The sequence below is a fragment of the Mus caroli genome, unplaced genomic scaffold (genome assembly GCF_978045245.1).
Source record: "Mus caroli unplaced genomic scaffold, Mus_caroli_1 scaffold_20, whole genome shotgun sequence".
NCBI classification, from domain to species: domain Eukaryota; kingdom Metazoa; phylum Chordata; class Mammalia; order Rodentia; family Muridae; genus Mus; species Mus caroli.
The window spans coordinates 36,648,336-36,671,000 of NW_028227275.1; the positions used below are offsets into that span (position 1 = coordinate 36,648,336).

At 42.7% G+C, this 22,665-nt stretch overlaps 1 protein-coding gene across 1 annotated transcript in view; it reads left to right on the plus strand.

Moving 5' to 3' along the window:
* The window catches only part of Pip5k1b (phosphatidylinositol-4-phosphate 5-kinase type 1 beta), a 271,358-nt gene that overhangs the window by 158,782 nt on the left and 89,911 nt on the right, over positions 1–22,665 (plus strand). Inside the window, exons 4-5 of the mRNA XM_085833913.1 lie at positions 4,345–4,475; positions 17,471–17,588. Of these exons, the coding sequence (XP_085690039.1) occupies positions 4,345–4,475; positions 17,471–17,588 (249 nt within the window). The remainder of the gene's footprint in view (positions 1–4,344; positions 4,476–17,470; positions 17,589–22,665) is intronic.

Sequence of the window (22,665 nt, forward strand, 5' to 3'; positions counted from 1 at the left end):
CAAAGTTCTGCTTCACAAATTCCAGGGATATGACCCAACATTCAAGCCAGGAGCATTTCCAGAAACACTCCCAACCCCTGAGGACTGAGGGGTCTGGCCAGAGTTACAGACTAGGGCAGCTGAGACTGCCTTCTGTTTCCAGGGCAGGGACAACAAGGAACATGGTACTCTCTGCTGACAAACCTGCACACTGTGATAAAAGACTGCTCTCATGGCTCTGGAAAACAGCATCAAGTATGGGCACAGAATGCAAAACGCACCGAGGCATGTGGTCTGTGTTAGGCCCAGACAGAACATTCTAGGGTGCTGGTTCCTCTGAAAAGCATGGATCTTATGACATACCGCCCTGAGTGTCAAGTAGGAGAAGAAATGGCTTTTGAATCTCTGTACAGGGTTAAAATTAAAGAAATCCATCTGGGCCTTCTGAATTCAGCACTATCCGTACAAAAGGTCACCGTTGACAGCTGACACCACTGACAACTAGTAGCATCGCAGAATGCAGGGAAGGAATATTAAAATAACAAGTTTGCTTTTTTTTTTTCAGGCACTAGATGCACTTGAGTCTCAGTCTTTTGTATCTTGCTTCCTATGATCTTAAGTCAAAGGATATAAAAAAAAAAATCAAGACACTTTCCTGTGTTCTGCACGGTCCAACACTTGGATCGTTGTTCTCAGGAGAAGGATGACAGATGTTCAGAGCGAAGCAAGCAAAATGCTTAAATGATAGTTTGAGGAGTTGCTCTTTTGTATGTGGAAGCTGCTGAACAGTGCTGGTTGACTGTGGGAGGTCATTTCAGGCAAATTCAACAAGAGTTAATTTGAGGTTCACCCCCTGTTAGATGTCTGTCTGGGTGCTCAGTCCTGGATGACTGAAGATGACAGGGCCTTAGGAAAAGAACTAGATATTGGATACAGGGGAGACAGATTCTGAAATAGTGCCATATGTCCATGATGGTGGAATAGCATCTAAACAGATTGAGAAGACCCGAGAGGCATAGGTGACTGTTACCATGGTGACAACAGCAAAGGAGTCTAGGTCATGAATGAACCTTGTAGGGAATTCTTCAATTACAGAAGATAAACTATGAGAAGCCAGTGGACAAGAGACAGAACAGACCCTCCAGAAAGCTGGAGGTAGTTATCCCTAATACAATCAAGAAAAACATTTTAGGAAGAGATATTCTTTGATATTAAAAAAAAGCATGAAGAAATAAAAATAATAAAGGAAGTTGGGGATTAGTGTTGGATTTATAAACTATTGCCTGGGAAAAAAAGAAAGTATTTCCTTTTGAATATACTGGATAATCTTTATTCCATTCATTTTAGTCTGAGTTTCTCAACCATGGAACCATTGATGTTTGGGGATGGCTAACTCTCTGTGGTAGAGAGCTTTTCAGTGAAGCACGGGATGCTTAGACCCACTTGATGCTTGCAGCACCCACAACACACCAGTTATGATAACAAAAACAAAAAACAAAAACAAAAAACCTCGCAGACATTACCAAATGCCTCCAGTTAAGAATCAGCATTTAACTTATTGATTGTTTTTCTGCTGTGGTTTGTGGTTCTGCGTTAGCGCTACCAGACATAGAAAGATAGAACATGCAAACCCTTGAGAACAGTGTACCAAGGTGTTGAGGAAACAGCTCGGTAAAGTGCCGACAGCACAAGCACACACACGTAAGTTCAGATCCTAGGACCCAAATAAAATGCCAGAGTTAGTAAGTACAATCAGCTTTGGAGAGCTAGAGGCAGGCAGACTCCTGGGGCTGAGTCAGTCAACTTCCCTGGTCAGTGTCTCAAAACATAAGGTGAATAACAACCAAAGAAGACATTCAGTGCCAACCTCTGACCTCCACACACATATGCACATATGCATAGGCAGAGAGAGAGAGAGAGAGAGAGAGAGAGAGAGAGAGAAATGGACACAAAACAACATATTCTATGGCCAATGAGACATGTCAGAGGTGCAAACCTGATAGCCTGAGTCCAATCCCTGAAAAACATGTATTAAAACAAACAAAACAAAAACCAGATATAGAAACTGGTGACTATAGGCCTGTCACTGCTCTGCCAGATGGGAGGCAGAGGCAGGAGGCTCAGCCAGAAGCCTGTGTGAGCAGCACAGAGGTAGAAACAAAAAGAGAGACCCTGCCTCAAAGTCAAGTTGGAAGGAGACGACACCAAGAACCTTGTCTCTGACCCCACACAGCCCACCACATGCACACAAATAAATGATGTATATATAAGTATATAAATATATGGAATCTCTTCTAACTTTGATTTCATTTTGTTTTGTTGTTGTTATTTTAGAAAGGTCTCTCTTATCTAGCCCTAGCTATCATTCATGGAGCATGGTGTGTGTGTGTGTGTGTGTGTGTGTGTGTGTGTGTGTGTGTGTGAAGATCCTGGGTTTGATTCCCAAGAGTACACATGCAAAAACAAAAACAAAAACACCCTATTCACATGTACTCACTAGGACAGATGTATGTGTGTACACATTAATTCCCTAATTTAATAGCATCTGTTTCATTATGAAAATATTAAAACACTAGTAAATTAAAAAAATATATATCAGTGTTACTAGACAGTGTTGCACACACCTTTAATTTCAGCACTTGAGAGGCAGAGGCAGGTGGATCTTTGTGAGTTCGAGGCCAGCCTGGTCTACAGAGCGAGTTCCAAAACAGCCAAGGCTAAACACAAAGATACTCTGTCCCGAAAAACAATTGTCCTTCTGCTGCATGCTTTATCACTCATCAGTACTCTATCTTTTTTCACAGATCAATGAAAAATAACTTAATTATAGATCATTGCCAAAAGCAATAGGCAATTTTCAAAACTAAATTTTGTGTGAACACCAAAAGCTCCAGTTTTTTCTCTATCAGTTGTGTGTGTGTGTGTCCTTTTTTGTTATTTTATTTGTTTACATTCCAAATCTTGAAAGAAACCCTTTTCCGGTTTCCCCTCTGCAAGGACCCTATCCTCTTCCCATCCCCCTTGCCTCTATGAGGGTGCTCCCCCCACCCACCCACTCCCACCTGACCACCCTAGTATCCCCCTACTCTGGGGCATCAAGTCTCCACAGGACCAAGGGCCTCCCCTCCCATTGATGCCCAACAAGTCTATCCTCTGCTACGTCTGCAGCTAGAGCCATGGGGACCCTCAATGTATATTCTTTGATTGGTGGTTTAGTCCCTTGGAGCTCTGAGGGGTCTGGTTGGTTCATATTGTTGTTCTTCCTATGTGGTTGCAAACCCCTTCAGCTCCTTCAATCCTTTCTCCAACTCCTCCATTGGGGACCCTGTTCAATGGTTAGCTGCGAGCCTCCACCTCTGTATTTGCTAGGCTCTGGAAGAACCTCTCAGGAGACAGCCATACCAGACTCCTGTCAGCAAGCGTTTCTTGGTATCAGCAGTAGAGTCTGGGTTTGGTGTCTGCAGGTGGGATGGATCCCTAGGTGGGGCAGTCTCTGGATGGCCTTTCCTTCAGTTTCTGCTCCACTCTTTGTCACTTTAGACAAGAGCAATTCTGGGTTAATATTTTTGAGTTGGGTGGGTGGTCCCATCCCTCAACTGGCAGGGGAGGGGGGTCAATTCTGAGCTCTATTGGTTCTTATGGAGAAAAAGTATTCTTACTCATCCACAAGTATGTTGCAGGGAGAGCATCAGATTTTTTAAAAAAATAAATTCAACTATACTATTTACTTTTGAGTAGAAACGATAATGCTCCTTGTTGAAAGTGTTCCATGATGTTCACAAGTTCTTAGTAAAAGAAAGATAAAAAGTACAGCCTCTTAACTGTAAATACATTTTGAATGCAAGATATCACATAATCCCATGGTGGGGCATGATGACCGAAATCCCTGGCCTCAGCAACTTAAGAGAGGGGCACCCATTATGGCTCCTGGTCTCAGAGAGCTCAGTCATCATGGCTGTGAAGGGATGGAGGAGCAGGTAGGTGGCACTGGAGGCATACGGTGGAACTCTTCACCTACAGCTAGATAGGCACAGAAAACGGGACTGGAAGCAGAACTTGAATAGGAACTCCCAATGGCCTATGTCACCAGCAAGTTCATCTTCCAAAGGTTCTACATCCTCCCAAAACAGCAACTGGGCCCAAGTGGCCAAATACATGAGCCCATGGGGGGTGGGGTGGGGACGACACTCCACAGTCCGTGTAAGAAGTCACCCAAGGAGAAGGATCTTAACAGATTCTACTAAGCCCCAGCTTTCTGCCATTTGGGAAGAAGAAGGAGAAAGTAGCCTCACCCTCCAGTTTGCTGCCTGTTACCTTGAACAAAGCCCTCAAAGCTAACATGGCCCCCTGTGTTTCTTTCTGCAGACGGCATCATCAGCTATTAAAGGTGCTATCCAACTGGGAATAGGATACACAGTGGGCAACCTCACGTCCAAGCCAGAACGCGATGTCCTCATGCAAGATTTCTACGTGGTGGAAAGTGTGTTCCTCCCCAGGTAAGAACATTTCATCAATTTGAGATGATTCCATGCTGAGGAAACTTCACTAACATCCTTCTGTTGAAGGATTTTTTTTTAACCCTGCACACAGGATAAAAATACTACTCCATATAGTGGTGGTGTATGTGTGGGACCTGCGGCTCCACCTTGGTATTGCTGCCTGTTGCCTGGGAATGGCCCTACATTTTCTGTGGCAATGGTGATTGGCACCCATGGGTCAGTCAGATGTAATTAGCTGTGGTGAGTGCCTGGTAAACCATATGGAAAGGGATCATTGAAATGGGTGGGTGGTGGTAAAGAAATCTCTGGGTAAAACCTGCCACATGTGTTGAAAAAGAACGCTTCCATAAAGCAGCACCATTGCCAAGATATTTGCTCTGATAAGTTTAAAAGAATGAGCTGGGGCTGGAGAGATGGCTTAGAGGTTAAGAGCACCGGCTGCATAGAGTTGGGGTGGGGGTCGGGTCGGGTGGTAGCACCTGCCTTTGATGCCAGCACTCAGGGGACAGAGGCAGATGGATCTCTGAGTTCAAGGCCAGCCTAGTGTGCAGAGCAAGTTCCAGGACAGCTGGCTGCTCTTGCAGAGGACCTGCATTCAGTTGCCAGAACCCATATGGCAGCTCATGCTCAGGGGCACCAGGCATATATATAATGTACATACATGCACACAGGCAAACACTCAGGCATACACAGAAAATAAAAACAAATAAATCTTTTAAAAGATAAGTAGTTGAGAAAAGCACCGGAGTAGCGAGGGCGCAGGGTCGGCTGACACTCGCCAGCTACCCACAACACCCGCCACAGGATCTGAAGACTTCTGGTGAGTGGAACACAGCTTCTGCTCCAATCCAATTGCGCGAGGGACCTGAGACTGCATTAGTTAGGGAAGCAGAAACCAGCCTGAGTAGGGCCACAGGCCTCATCCAGCCGGATCAGCGCCGGGGTAGCTGGAGCGCAGGGTTGCCTGACACCCGCCAGCTACCCACGACCCCCGCCACAGGATTTTGAGACTGCTGGTGAGTGGAACACAGCTTCTGCTCCAGTCCAATCACGCGGGACCTGAGACTGCTTTGGTTGGGGAGGGAGAAATCCGGCCTACATAGGGCCACAAGCCTCTTCCGGTCAGAAAAGCACCAGGGTAGCTAGGGCGCAGGGTCGGCTGACACTCGCCAGCTACCCACAACACCCACCACAGGATCTTAAGACTTCTGGAGAGTGGAACACAGCTTCTGCTCCAATCCAATTGCGCGGGACCTGAGACTGCATTAGTTAGGGAAGCAGAAAACCGGCCTGAGTAGGACCACAGGCCTCTTCCGGCTGGACCAGCACCAGAGTACTGCCAGCTACCCACGACCCCCGCCACAGGATTTTGAGACTGCTGGTGAGTGGAACACAGCTTCTGCTCCAATCTTTAAACTGTGACAACGACAACAACTAACCCCAGAGATTACCAGATAGCGAAAGGTAAACGTAATAATCTTACTAACAGAAACCAAGACCACTCACCATCATCAGAACCCAGCACTCCCACTTCGCCCAGTCCAGGGCACCCCAACACACGGGAAAAGCTAGACACGGATCTAAAAGCATATCTCCTGATGATGGTAGAGGACTTCAAGAAGGACTTTAATAACACACTTAAAGAAATACAAAGGAACACTGGTAAACAGGTAGAAGACATTAAAGAGGAAGCACAAAAATCCCTTAAAGAATTGCAAGAGAACACAGCTAAAGAGTTTCAAATCCTTAAAGAAAAACAGGATAACCTAATCAAACAGGTAGAAGTCCTTAATGAAAAACAGGAAAACACATCCAAACAGATGATGGAAATGAACAAAACCATACTAGACCTAAAAAGGGAAGTAGACACAATAAAGAAAACCCAAAATGAGGCAACACTGGAGATAGAAACCCTAGGAAATAAATCTGGAACCATAGATACCAGCATCAGCAACAGAATACAAGAGATGGAAGAGAGAATCTCAGGTGCAGAAGATTCCATAGAGAACATCGGCACAACAATCAAGGAAAATGTAAAATGCAAAAAGATCCTAACTCAAAACATCCAAGAAATACAGGACACAATGAGAAGACCAAACCTACGGATAATAGGAGTGGATGAGAATGAAGATTTTTCAACTCAAAGGACCAGCAAACATCTTCAACAAAATTATAGAAGAAAACTTCCCAAATCTAAAGAAAGAGATGCCCATGAACATACAAGAAGCCTACAGAACTCCAAATAGACTGGACCAGAAAAGAAATACCTCCCGACACATAATAATCAGAACAACAAATGCTCTAAATAAAGATAGAATACTAAAAGCAGTAAGAGAAAAAGGCCAAGTAACATATAAAGGCAAGCCTATCAGAATTACACCAGATTTTTCACCAGAGACTATGAAAGCCAGAAGATCCTGGATGGATGTTATACAGACACTAAAAGAACACAAATTCCAGCCCAGGCTACTATACCCAGCCAAACTCTCAATTAACATAGATGGAGAAACCAAAGTATTCCACGACAAAACCAAATTCACACATTATCTCTCCACGAATCCAGCCCTTCAAAGGATAATAACAGAAAAAAACCAATACAAGGACAGGAACCACGCCCTAGAAACAACAAGAAGGTAATCCCTCAACAAACCTAAAAGAAGACAGCCACAAGAACAGAATGCCAACTTTAACAACAAAAATAACAGGAAACAACAATTATTTTTCCTTAATATCTCTTAATATCAATGGACTCAACTCCCCGATAAAAAGACATAGACTAACAAACTGGCTACACAAACAAGACCCAACATTTTGCTGCTTACAGGAAACTCATCTCAGAGAAAAAGATAGACACTACCTCAGAATGAAAGGCTGGAAAACAATTTTCCAAGCAAATGGTATGAAGAAACAAGCTGGAGTAGCCATTCTAATATCTGATAAGATTGACTTCCAACCCAAAGTCATCAAAAAAGACAGGGAGGGGCACTTCATACTCATCAAAGGTAAAATCCTCCAAGAGGAACTATCAATCCTGAATATCTATGCTCCAAATACAAAGGCAGCCACATTCATTAAAGAAACTTTAGTAAAACTCAAAGTACACATTGCACCTCATACAATAATAGTGGGAGACTTCAACACACCACTTTCACCAATGGACAGATCATGGAAACAGAAAATAACAGGGACACAGTGAAACTAACAGAAGTTATGAATCAAATGTATCTGGCAGATATCTACAGAACATTCTATCCTAAAACAAAAGGATATACCTTCTTCTCAGCACCTCATGGTACCTTCTCCAAAATTGACCACATAATTGGTCACAAAACAGGCCTCAACAGATACAAAAATATCGAAATTGTCCCATGCATCCTATCAGATCACCATGGACTAAGGCTGATCTTCAATAACAAAATAAAGAATAGAAAGCCAACATTCACGTGGAAACTGAACAACACTCTTCTCAATGATATCTTGGTCAAGGAAGGAATAAAGAAAGAAATTAAGGACTTTTTAGAGTTCAATGAAAATGAAGCCACAACATACCCAAACTTATGGGACGCAATGAAAGCATTTCTAAGAGGAAAACTCATAGCTCTGAGTGCCTCCAAAAGGAAACTAGAGAGAGCACACATTAGCAGCTTGACAACATACCTAAAAGCACTAGAACAAAAGGAAGCAAATTCACCCAAGAGGAGTAGACGGCAGGAAATAATCAAACTCAGGGGCGAAATCAACCAAGTGGAAACAAGAAGAACTATTCAAAGAATCAACCAATCAAGGAGCTGGTTCTTTGAGAAAATCAACAAGATAGATAAACCCTTAGCCAGACTCACTAGAGGGCACAGGGAAAGCATCCTAATTAACAAAATCAGAAATGAAAAAGGAGACATAACAACAGATCCTGAAGACATCCAAAACACCATCAGATCCTTCTACCAAAGGCTATACTCAACAAAACTGGAGAACCTGGATGAAATGGAGAAGTTCCTAGACAGATACCAGGTACCAAAGTTGAATCAAGATCAGGTTAATGATCTAAACAGCCCTATATCCCCCAAAGAAATAGAAGCAGTCATTAATAGTCTCCCAACTAAAAAAAGCCCAGGACCAGATGGGTTTAGTGCAGAGTTCTATCAGACCTTCAAAGAAGATCTAATCCCAGTTCTTCACAAACTATTCCACAAAATAGAAACAGAAGGTACTCTACCCAACTCATTCTATGAAGCCACAATTACTCTGATACCTAAACCACAAAAAGACCCAACAAAGATAGAAAACTTCAGACCAATATCCCTTATGAATATTGATGCAAAAATCCTCAATAAAGTTCTTGCTAACCGAATCCAAGAACACATCAAAACAATCATCCATCCTGACCAAGTAGGTTTCATCCCAGGGATGCAGGGATGGTTCAATATACGGAAATCCATCAACGTAATCCAGTATATAAACAAACTCAAAGACAAAAACCACATGGTCATCTCCTTAGATGCGGAAAAAGCATTTGACAAGATCCAACACCCATTCATGATAAAAGTCTTGGAAAGATCAGGAATTCAAGGCCCATACCTAAACATGATAAAAGCAATCTACAGCAAACCAGTAGCCAACATCAAAGTAAATGGTCAGAAGCTTGAAGCAATCCCTCTAAAATCAGGGACTAGACAAGGCTGTCCACTTTCTCCATACCTATTCAACATTGTACTTGAAGTCCTAGCCAGAGCAATTCGACAACAAAAGGAGATCAAAGGGATACAAATTGGAAAAGATGAAGTCAAAATATCACTCTTTGCAGATGATATGATAGTATATATAAGTGACCCTAAAAATTCCACCAAAGAACTCCTAAGCCTGATAAACAGCTTCGGTGAAGTAGCTGGATATAAAATTAACTCAAACAAATCAATGGCCTTTCTCTACACAAAGAATAAACAGGCTGAGAAAGAAATTAGGGAAACAACACCCTTCTCAATAGTCACAAATAATATAAAATATCTTGGCGTGACTCTAACTAAGGAAGTGAAAGATCTGTATAATAAAAACTTCAAGTCTCTGAAGAAAGAAATTATAGAAGATCTCAGAAGATGGAAAGATCTCCCATGCTCATGGATTGGCAGGATCAACATTGTAAAAATGGCTATCTTGCCAAAAGCAATCTACAGATTCAATGCAATCCCCATCAAAATTCCAAATCAATTCTTCAACGAATTAGAAAGTGCAATCTGCAAATTCATCTGGAATAACAAAAAACCTAGGATAGCAAAAACTCTTCTCAAGGATAAAAGAACCTCTGGAGGAATCACCATGCCTGACCTAAAGCTGTACTACAGAGCAATTGTGATAAAAACTGCATGGTACTGGTATAACGACAGACAAATAGACCAATGGAATAGAATTGAAGACCCAGAAATGAACCCACACACCTACGGTCACTTGATCTTCGACAAGGGAGCTAAAAACATCCAGTGGAAGAAAGACAGCATTTTCAACAAATGGTGCTGGCACAACTGGTTGTTAACATGTAGAAGAATGCGAATCGATCCATTCCTATCTCCTTGTACTAAGGTCAAGTCTAAGTGGATCAAGGAACTTCACATAAAACCAGAGACACTGAAACTTATAGAGGAGAAAGTGGGGAAAAGCCTTGAAGATATGGGCACAGGGGAAAAATTCCTGAATAGAACAGTAATGGCTTGTGCTGTAAGATCGAGAATTGACAAGTGGGACCTCATGAAACTACAAAGCTTCTGCAAGGCTAAAGACACCATCAATAAGACAAAAAAACCACCAACAGATTGGGAAAGGATCTTCACCTATCCTAAATCAGATAAGGGACTAATATCCAATATATATAAAGAACTCAAGAAGGTGGACTCCAGAAAGTCAAATAACCCCATTAAAAAATGGGGCTCAGAACTGAACAAAGATTTCTCACCTGAGGAATACCGAATGGCAGAGAAGCACCTGAAAAAATGTTCAACATCCTTAATCATCAGGGAAATGCAAATCAAAATAACCCTGAGATTCCACCTCACACCAGTCAGAATGGCTAAGATCAAAAATTCAGGTGACAGCAAATGCTGGCGAGGATGTGGAGAAAGAGGAACACTCCTCCATTGTTGGTGGGATTGCAAGCTTGTACAACCACTCTGGAAATCAGTCTGGCGGTTCCTCAGAAAATTGGACATAGTACTACCGGAGGATCCAGCAATACCTCTCCTGGGCATATATCCAGAAGATGTCCCAACCGGTAAAAAGGACACATGCTCCACTATGTTCATAGCAGCCCTATTTATAATAGCCAGAAGCTGGAAAGAACCCAGATGTCCCTCAACAGAGGAATGGATACAGAAATTATGGTACATTTACACAATGGAGTACTACTCAGCTATTAAAAAGAATGAATTTATGAAATTCCTAGCCAAATGGATGGACCTGGAGGGCATCATCTTGAGTGAAGTAACACAATCACAAAAGAACTCACACAATATGTATTCACTGATAAGTGGATATTAGCCCAAAACTTAGGATACCCAAGATATAAGATACAATTTGCTAAACGCATGAAACTCAAGAAGAATGAAGACCAAAGTGTGGACACTGTGCACCTTCTTAGAATTGGGAACAAAACACCCAGGGAAGGAGTTACAGAGACAAAGTTCGTAGCTGTGATGAAAGGATGGACCATTTAGAGACTGCCGTATCCAGGGATCCATCCCATAATCAGCTTCTAAATGCTGACACCATTGCATACACTAGCAAGATTTTGCTGAAAGGACCCAAATATAGCTGTCTCTTGTGAGATGATGCCGGGGCCTAGCAAACACAGGAGTGGATGTTCACAGTCAACTATTGGATGTATCACAGGGCTCCCAATGGAGAAGCTAGAGAAAGTACCCAAGGAGCTAAAGGGATCTGCAACCCTATTGTTGGAACAACATGATGTACTAACCAGAACCCCGGAGCTCTTGTCTCTAGCTGCATATGTATCGAAAGATGACCTAGTCGGCCATCAATGGAAAGAGAGGCCCATTGGACTTGCAAACTTTATATGCCCCAATATAGGGGAATGCCAGGGCCAAAAGAATGGGAATGGGTGGGAAGGGAAGTGGGGGGCGCTATGGGGGACTTTTGGGATAGCATTGGAAATGTAATTGAGGAAAATATGTAATAAAAATATAAAAAAAAAAAAGATAAGTAGTTAATTAAAGAATGGACTGGAGTGACCACAAATGGCTTAATTAAGCCAATACGTTTTGTCCTTTGTGACAACTTGGACTTAAATTTTCTCCAGGAAAAAACACAAATTGAGATAATGCTGCCATTTTGACACCATGTTTCCAAAAAACACCAAAGTTATTCATACATTTATCAGTCTGGGCTTAAAATCAAATAGGTGAGATGGCTCAGTGGGTAAGGCGCTTGCCCTCCAGCCTTGACTGCCTGAGTTTGATTCCCCAGGCCTCACACGGGAAGAAGAACAGTTCCCAAGCAGTTCCCAAGACCTACTCTCACACTCTGGCATACATGCTGTGCACACATAGGGTTGCACGCACGTGTGCACACACACAAAATAAATGTAGCAAATACTTTTAAAAACAAATGCATGTGGAGATGGAGAACGGTGATAGAACTGCACACTTTATGTCTCTCTATGTTGTGTCTACTATTGCCCTAAAAAGTAAAAATATTAAAGCCAGTTCCACTATTACAGAAAACTATTCTTTGTTCAGTTGAAACGTCACCATAACTACAAGATTTTTTTCAAAGAAAATGAGCTACAAACAAAGACATGGCTGTGTGGGGATGCTTGCTTTGTCTTTGTGACTATGAGGATTGGCTTTTCAAACACACTGATGTGTTCAGATGAGCCATTTTGTTGTTTATGACTTGGCTTGGTCTCATCTGTCCGGTGCTGAAAGGCAGCTCCTGACAATAGAAAGCCCTCAGTGCCCCTGGGGGTGTGTCCCAGCGTCCCCCAAGGGTCAGAAGATCCATCAACGCTGAAGTTTCTCTCTCTCTCTCACACACACACACACACACACACACACACACACACACACACACACAGAGGCATATGACCTGCACACATTCTCCTGTATACTTTCTTATTGAATGTGAATATGTTCACATCCACCATGCAGAAGTCTGTTCTGTCTTTCTACCATGTAGATTTGGGGAATCGAACTCAGGTCTTCAGGCTTGTCAGCAAGCATCTTCACCCACTGAGCCATCTAACCAGCTCTTTCCCTTATCATAGCATCTCTAGATTGCTCATGCTGCCTACTACACTGGGAATGGTTGCTTTCTGTGCAGCTCAGGGAATGATGACAAGAAAAGACATCTAGTTTGTTCAATACAGATGGGATCTTTTAATTCTGATCCATAGCTGGTTGGATCTGTGGTCATGAAAAGCACCGTGCAGAGGCCCAGCTGTATGTTTGCTCCTTTTGCTCTTGGAGAATTTGTTATAAACCATTAATGTCTTCATGACGAAGAGAAGATGATGGCTTTTTCACCTTTTTTAGTAGAAAGCTAAAGTTGTAAATACCTAGACTTTCGTCATTGTTTTTTACATTATTGTCCCCACGAACGGCAACCCAGACACACCACTGGGGAAGCAGGCTATGCAGTCATCCCTTACTTAGAGAAATCTGCTGTCACATTTAATATATACCACTCTAAAGTCTTGCAGCTTTTAATTGTCAATGTGACATTATAGTACAGCTATTTATTTTTAATAGATATTTATATATAATTTTAACACATCCATTTGCATCCTTGATACATTTACACGAAGACAAAGGAATTCGTGTTACTCTTCCCTGGGTTCCCTCCCTGAATTCAATTTCTTCATGAGCTTAGCAAAGGAAAGTTTCTCACGGGTTTCTCATGGCGGGTGTTATTTTAAATGAGAGAACTCCTTGGGTAGGATGGTGCGTCCTACCAAGAATAATACCCCAATTATCAGAACAGCCAGAGTTTTCCACAAAGTGGTGGGTCCATTCAGAATCTTGATTGCGACTATGATTTCACAGTTGTATATATACATTATATACATATATGTACATAACATAAACTATATATATGTGTGTATATATATGTATGTATATGTGTGTGTGTGTGTGTATATATATATATATATATATATATATATATATATATGCGATTCACAGCCAGGTGTAGTGGCACGCACCTTGAATCCCAGCAATTGGAAGGCAGAGACAGGTATATCTCTGAAATGGAGGCCAGCCTCGTCTACATAATGCATTCCAGGACAGTCAAAGCTGTGTACAAAGACCCTGTCTTGAGAAAACAAACAAACAAACAAACAACAGTTCATACATTGATGGTATATATGTGTGCATATGTGAATGTATCAAATAGTTCTCCCTGTCCCCAGGTTTCTGAGCTCATCTGAGAATGTGGGTCAGGGCAGATGGCCAGGACAGGCTCTGGTTGTAAGCAACCGAAACACTCTGAGGTCTCTGGTGTCTCTAAACCATAAGTTTACCTCAGTTCTAGAGAATTGTTTGGTGTGGCACACTGTTTAATTTATTTTTAACACTATTTCATATGTGTTCGCATTTCCCACATAAATGTCTGTGCACTGCTGGTATGCCTAATGCCCTCAGAGGCTGAAGAAGGAGGCCTCAGATGCCTGGAAGCTTGTGTTAGAGATGGTTGTGAGCCATCATGTTGGTGTTAGAAATCGGATCTGGGTCCTCTGCTAGAGCAGTGTGTTTAACCACTGAGCCATCAATCCAACCCCTAAAAAGCTGTTTTAATTTATTTCCAGGCTGAAGCAACAGAATTGGTTTCCCTTAGCAACCAAATGCATTGTGTTCCTTTTTATTATTTTGAAATCGCTCAAAGCTATTTTTGGATATCACATATTTATTCTGCAGATCATGTCATTTTGTTGATGGGCAAAGGACTGGACATTTAAGGTTTAAGGAAAATATAACAGTCCCTGTCCAGTCTCTCTGATAACATGGTCTTCCAAAATCAAAGAGCATAAGTAAATGAATTGTGAGTATTCAGCACCATGACGAGTTTTCATTACTGGTCAGATAGAGAAGAAAGAACATTTTTGTAACATTAACACCATGTGACCATGAACTTGAGGTGGCAATTAAAAGCTTTAGGTGCCAGCTGTAAACCAAGCATGGTTTTGTTTCTGTGGTGGGCAATGTATAATATAAATATACAATATACAATATTAGCTTACTCTTAATTTTTTAAGACAGTAGTTCTGCCTGTCCTGGAATTGACTATAGAGACCAGGCTGGCCTCGAACTCACAGTAACCTGCCTACATTTGCTTCTGGAGTGCTGGGATTAAAGGTGTGTACCACCGTACTGGCTAGCTTATTTTTAATAACTTTCATATTTGCAAAAAAACAGAAGAAAAACAAAAAACAAAAACCCATTGGCATTTGAAGTAATTAATAACCTAAGATCTTAAGTCATGTAACTCACAAGTAAATGGTAAAAGCAGAATGTGAACCCAGCGTGACTGGTCCCGAAGCTCCACTCTCCTCTAGCCTACAGTCACACAGCTCTGGAGAAATATTTCTGGCCTCTTTGCCCATTAAAAAACAAAACAAAAACCTGTGCTGCCCCTTTCTTCTCGTTTGTAGGAAATAGCGTCACGGATGAAGCTCCAGTTTGGCAGTTACGTTTCAAAAACTGAGAGTAAAGCTTAAACATCCTTCCATCCTTATGAATAATTATCTGGCTGAACTCAGCAGCCTGTAATTAGAGACACAGTGACCTTGTCTCAAATAAAGGGGAGAGCAGTGAGCCTTTGACCTCCACGTTCATATGCACACATGCACACACACACACATGTGTACATACACACACTGGCATGCATACATATACCACACACAACACAGGGAAGTTTATTTTTAAAGGGAACAGTGTTCACTTCTTTTACCTGAAGGTACACTGCTGTGTATGCACATATGTTGTGTGTATGTGTGTGTGCGTCTGTCTGTTTCGTTTCCAAGGAAACCTAAGACTATCCATTTGATACCGTGTGGGACCTGAGCATAGTACGCAAGGAAATGTCTTATAATTATTGGAAGCCAAGGTGAGCAACACAAGAAGCTCAGAATGCACCAAAGGCAAAGCAAACTAACCCAGCACTGGAAATGCAGTTTCCGGCTGACTCCTTGGAGTTCCCAGCCAATGAATGAAGGAAAACGATGAGCGAGTAACTTGGGTGTTTCATCTTAGCTCTGACTGTTAAAGGAAATCTGCCCTAGTAGGCTGCATAGCTTTGATGGTGTGAGCTAGAAAGCAATAAACAGGAGCTTGAGCAATAAGGAATAGGCCAGATCCTGAGCCCACAGAAAGCCTCCTTCCAAGCAAGCATTGAGATTGTTTCTGCTTGCTCATGACTGAGAGGAAAGAGGTCAGAGTTCACACTGGCTCTCTTTGCTTTTAACTCTTAAGTCTACATGGCTGACATTTATAAATTATTACATGTCCCATAAATCCTCAAGTCATCCCAGGAGACCTACAGATGAATACATTTCCCGTCATAAATTACAAAATGTGCACTGAGGAGATGTTTGGCTGTGTTGGCAGGTCATCACACATGATTAGCAATATTCAGCCATGCTTGCTTAGGGGAAACAACAACCATTTATAAGATGAACATGGTTGCACACACCTGGCATCTCAGCACCGAAGAGGCTAGCTTGGTCTGTATAGTGAGTCTAGGCCAGTGTGGGTTTCAAAGTGAGTAACTGTTTCAAAACCCCAAAGGGAGAGGCTAGTAAGATGGTTTCATTGGTAAAGGTGTTTGCTGCACAAGCCTGTTATCATGAGTTTGATCCCTTAAATGCACATAAAGATGGAAGAAGAGAACCTGGCTCTCCACAAATATACATGCTTCGGATACATGCTGTGGCATATGTATACATATATACACATGATCTGTGTGCACACAAATGCACACACAATCATAATAATAATAAATTTTATTTTTTAACTGCAAAGAAAGAAACACCCTGGTAGCTGTTTATGAGCAGTCTGCCTTGGAACCACACTAAGATGAAAACTGACAGATTTTACTCTAATCAGTGGATCTCAACCTGTGGGTCATGACCCCTATGGGGGGGGGGCTTTCACAGGGTTGCCTAAGACCATCTGCATATCAGATATTTGCATTATGATCCATAACAGTAGCAAAATTACAGTTATGAAGAAGCAACAAAAATAATTTTATGGTTAGGGGGTCACCACAACATGAGGAACTGTATTAAAGGGTTGCAGTATCTGGAAGGTTGAGAACCCCTGCTCTAGATCATAGGGTATTTTAAAAATTATTTCACATGAGGTCTGGAGCAATGGTTCAATAGCTAAGAACCTGGCTGCTCTTCCAGAGGCCATGGTTCAATTCCCAGAATGCACCTGGCAGCTCACAACTCATTATCTCCAGTTCCAGGGCATCCAACACCCTCATCTGGGCTCTGAGGGCACTTCACGCATGTGATACACACACATACATTCCAGCAAAAACACGCATACACATATAACAATAAATAAATCGTTTAAAATTATTTCAAATGTTCCTGGCTACAGGTATTTATCCAATTTCCAAAATTCATGGCCAAGAATTACTTTATTTGGTCCACATGAAGCTTGAGATCTTATTAAAACATTATAATGTGATTTCACTAGAGAAGATTGATAATTTTCCAAGGAAGGAAGAGTGGAGAGAAGACGAATGTCTGCTACACCCTGTGATTAGCAGGGGGATTCCTGTATGGAGTGGTCCCTCACTGTGTCAATGTGCCTTTACACAAGGGCCATTGGCTATTGCGAAGAGAGCTTTAAAATCCCCGTGAGCAGAGGGTATTTTTTTCCTAGAGATAAAATTGACCCAAGACTAATAGAAATAGACTTTGCAATCAAAACGGTCTTTGCTAATGTTCTTTGTCTCTGCCCCCTTCGTGGATATTTGAACTGCAGTGAAGGGAGCAACCTGACCCCAGCACATCACTACCCAGACTTCAGGTTTAAGACCTACGCACCGCTGGCCTTCCGGTACTTCCGAGAACTCTTTGGTATCAAGCCTGATGATTACTTGGTAAGAGCCCATCATTTTCCTTTCTGTGGAATGCATGATGTTATCTTGAAGAGCAGCAGTGACAAGTGCCTGTCTCTTAGAAACCTCGGGAACATAGCGGACGTTCCAAGTTTTATAATGTTTACATATTTGGCTTCAAAAATACAACTTGATGCCACAGCTCATAACAGATAGTTATAAAATCTGCTGTGATGGTTAATTTTTAAATAACTGTGATATTACCACTTCAGGTAATTATCCCAATAGATACCTTATAATTAATTTAAAAGACTTGTGAGTTTTACTGATTAGATTCTGTTCAAATGTGTCCTCTATTTTATTTGTCTTAACTTAGACCTGCCTTGGCCCACAATTTTACCTTGACCTGTAATTTCAGATCAAAAGAATTTCATTTAAAAGAAGCTGGATAGTTTATCCTCCATGTCTCTTCCTACAGCGCCCCCCCCTCTCTGTTTTGGTTTTGTTTTGTTTTGTTTTGTTTTGTTTTGTTTTGTTTTGTTTTCAAGACAGGGTTTCTTTGTACAGCCCTGGCTGTCCTCAAACTCAATCTATAGACCAGGCTGGTCTTGAACTCTGAGCTTGAGCTGCTTCTGCCTTCAGAGTGCTGGGACTAAAGTGCCACCCATCCAGCCCTGAAGTCTCTTTTTAAACATGTACCCTCTACCTCAGCTGTCCCTTCTCTCTGTCCTCTCAGACACAACAGAGGGCACAGACACATCTGCCTGTGTGCGTGCCATGTGCCCTGTAACCCTCGGGTTTATCTCATTCCTATTCAGAAGGCCACAGCAGTTTTTGTTGACAGGGGTGGTTTCCCTCATTATTTAATCACTTTAGTACCTTGTGGCTTTTTAAAAGTTGTTTTTGTAGGAGCCATAGAAAGGATGCCATACTCACTTTTCCCCATTCTGGGTGGCCTCAGTAAGGCTCTGGTGAGATCCTGGTGCGCTGCTTTTCAGGGCTTTTACAAGTCCTGGTGGCTCCTTTTTGCCTCACTGTCTGTCCCTCTGAAATATTGGCACCTGTCCCTGTCACTACTAACTCAAGCACATGGTACAGCAGCATTTGTCATGGATATAGAATGCTTTGAATGTATCATACAATATAGATAAGGTATAAAGAATGAAATTCAAAGCTGGTGTCTGTTCCATGCTAACAAGAGCCCATCTCTTTAGTTGGCACTTAAGAAAATAATGACTTCTGTTTCAAGTATTTGTGTGTGTGTATGTGTGTGTGTGTGTGTGTGTGTGTGTGTGTAGGTTGCACACGTGTATATCTGTGTGAGGCCATGCACATGTCACATTATATGTGCAGCGGTCAGAGAACAACTTTGAATGGAGAGGAAAGGTCTTTCATTGTTTGCCACTAGTCACTCTGAACTAGTTGGCCTGTGAGCTGCTGGGAGAGTCTCCTGCCTCTGCCTCACATCTTGAAGGAGTGCTGGGATTTCAGAGAGACCCCACTGCATCCAGCTTTTACATGGGTTCCGGGAAGCCAGACTCAGATAAACAGGTTTGTGGCAAGGACCCAGAAAATCGTGACTTCTTTCCAGTGTCATAAGATGCACAAGTAGGTCTCTACAGTACAGTGATGGTGATGTAGTGAGCTTCTGAGCATCCTGGCCACTGATGATGGTGATGTAGCGAGCTTCTGAGCATCCTGGCCCCTGATGATGGTGATGTAGCGAGCTTCTGAGCATCCTGGCCACTGATGATGGTGATGGAGTGAACTTCTGAGCATCCTGGCCACTGATGATGGTGATGTAGCAAGTTTCTGAGCATCCTGGCCACTGATGGTGATGTAGTGAGCTTCTGAGCATCCTGGCCACTGTGGCTCTTTTTACCACCCTGTCCCTCTGAAATACTGGTGCCTGTCCCCATCACTCCCTACACAAGCACATGGGCCTGTTCTGGAGGTGGAGGGAAGATGGTTGGGTTTCATCGAGGGTTGCTATCCCTCAGGAGAACGCAGTGGGGCTTCGTGATGCAAAGGGCTAGATCACCCTCCTCCCTTGTGGCACACACTTAAAAGCTAATGGCTTTTCCTTTTGGATATCGTTAAACTTCTGATCAGCCAAAGAGATATCACAACCGTTCCCAGCACTGCTAATACAAGTATCTGTCACAGCACTGGGTATGATGTGACAAGATGACTGCATCTCTTGGTCCTGCTGTGTCCATTGCTTCACAGCCCAGCAAGCTTGCTCTGGTCATTTCTGGTCACACACAGTCGCTTTCTTGAGGAAAGTTCTTTTCAGAAAAACTTCTCATACCATTCCCTCATATTTCCTTAGTGATTCTTTAGGCCCAAAAGACACATTCTTCACAGAGTAGAACTTACAAAGGAGCTTTGCAGACTAAACCAACGAAAAGATCTTCATCTGCCTACTGGGTCTCCAGATGTTCTGACGACCCTCTCCACTACTCTCACGCCTCTCACCCACCAAGTCACAGACATCGGGCTTGCTCTCCAGGTAGCCACTCAGCACCCATCCCATGGTGATTGCCCATTGCGAAGAACACAGCCTTAAGAAGTCCCATCCATCTCATGAGATGCATCTTGGAGCAGCTAAGCTCAAATAAAGCACAGAAGACAAATGGGCATGTCTCAAAAAGGTCTCTGTAAAGAAACAGAGGATGTGACACAAATACCAAGTCCTGGCATCTGTCAAGTGAGGCCTGTTGAAACCCACACTGTGAGGATAGATGGCCGTAAGTAGGGGAAGAGAGAGAAGAGACCATTAGTGAGTGATTACCAGCTGCATAGATAGATTTGAAGTTGCATCCCTGTTAATTTCGTACTGGGATGTCTGGATTTCTGCCAGAATTCTTGTGTCTATGTTCTCAGTTTCATTAAAATCTGCCATGTGCTTGCTGATTACACGTTTCAGGTCTGAGCATGTATAATTTGGACAGGGAGGCAGTGGGGTGAAGGGCTTCCCAAGTGCACAGCACTGTAAACTCTTCCTTATTTGTTCCTAAACAAGCGGCTCCTACCCGAGAGGCCCCAGGCATGTTCATCTCTGCAGCCACGAGCTGTTTGCTCTTCCAGGTATTCACAAACCCAGTGGTCCTCATAGGAGTTACTCAAAGGAATTTTTAGGCTCATCTACAGCAGTAAGAAAGAAAGCAGCGTGGGTGTTGTGCGCCATCAGGGAAATAGTAGCGGAGTCCATCTGCACCACGTGGTGTAAGTCTACATTGTTAGTGTGCATTGGCAGAGCCCCGTCAGGATATGCTTTCTTTCTGGTGGGGATAGCAAGAAGGGCTTGCAGAAGATCGAAATGAGAAGATGCATACATTTAAGCAGCTTTCAAGAGCTCAGGGGCGCACATGGAGAGTTGATTCAATTCTTTTTTGTTTGTCCTTTAAAATCAGCCTTGAGAAGTTGCCAAGAACATGGTAATGAAGTTCTCGGATTCCAGAGTGGAAATCATATTCCTGTCTTAATATCATAATCTCAGTCACTTACACAGTGATAAGTGTGTCCTCCATGATGTTAATTCAAAAATGTTACCAAAACAGGCCAAATACTTTGATAGTCTTTTATAAATTATATACTGAATGAGGACTGGACACATAACTGATCAAGCCATCCCCAGAATAAGTCAGTGCTAAGAGAGAATTTTGAGACATTATTGGGAGAGATATTTAAGTCTGAATCTAGGATTTTTCCAGACATATTTTTCTCTTTTGATTTAAACGATATTTTTATTGTGGATTTCATACAACGTATTGGGAATATATACACTCCCTCCCCCAACTCCTCCCATAAGTACCACCCTCCCCTTCCTAGTCAACCAATTTGAGTCCTGGTCCGTTCCCCCCATTGAGTTTGGTTTGTACTGCCCAACTGCTCTTTGAAGTGGAGTCTGCCCTGTAGTGTGGTTGACCGACAGACCAGGAGTCACATCATTAAAGAAAACGGAATGTCCCTCTCCCAGTCTCATCACATGCCAATAGTTTCTTAGCTAGTGGTGGGGTTCCTGCCCTTCTCCCTGGTCTATGCTAGGATTTTGTTTGAGCTGAGCTTGTTCAGGTCTTGTACGTGCTTCTAGACAGATTCTTAAGTCGCCCCATGATTTGCCTCCGTGTCCTTTCTGTTCCGTTATTTTGTACTCTCATAATTTTTAACTCTACTCATGGGAAGATTCTGCGGGCAGTTGAGTTGCCGTGGATAAAGTCGGAAAGTAGAGAGTCTTGGGTCTGACTTCATTTTTTTTCTGAGAGCCTGGGATCTGCATTGGGGTTTTACATTCGTGATCAAACAATAGACTGAACCTCTTTCTTGCTTCTGTCGGGATGTCCTCATTGCATTAGCGATAACATCTCATGGGAGGGACTCTAAAGTGCACACAGTACTTGCTGGGTAGAGGTAGTTCTTCCTTGCCTGAGAAGTTACTCTGCCTGGGGTCTCAAGGGTATTCACTTTAAAAGTCTTTTAGCTACTTTCATGTGTGTGTGTGTGTGTGTGTGTGTGTGTGTGGAGAGAGGGAGAGAGAGAGAGAGAGAGAGAAGTCTCACTGTGTAGCCTAGTTTTCTATGTACTCCAGACTTGCCTTGAATGCACAGAGACCCGCCTGCCTCTGACTCCTAAGTGCTGTGATTAAAGGCCTGTGCCACCACACCCACTGATATTTTTATGATTATTTTAGAGGGGAGATTTACTGGGCCTCTAACTTAGTCACTCACTGTCACATAACATATGACTGGAAGAGCCACAGCTTGTAAGCACCAGACAATCCCCTCGTGCCCTCTCCACTGCCCCCACCCCATCCATGTGAACACTTTGCACATGTAACTAGGCGGGGCCCTCGGCTTCCTCTTGCCTAAAGAAATTTCTTGCCCACAATCCAATGGTTATTTTGTTTTCCAAACTTCTCCTTGACATGCAGGTGGAGACTTTACATTCTTTTGATGCAGCTGGGTGTAGCCAGCATGTGGAAGGCTGAGATAGGATGGTTGTGACTTCAAAGGCCAGCCTTGGCTATATAAAAAGACCTTCCTTATATCATAAAAAATAAAAGCCAGTGGAGAGGGGATAAAATATGGGAGTTACCAAAGGATTGGAAATAAACACT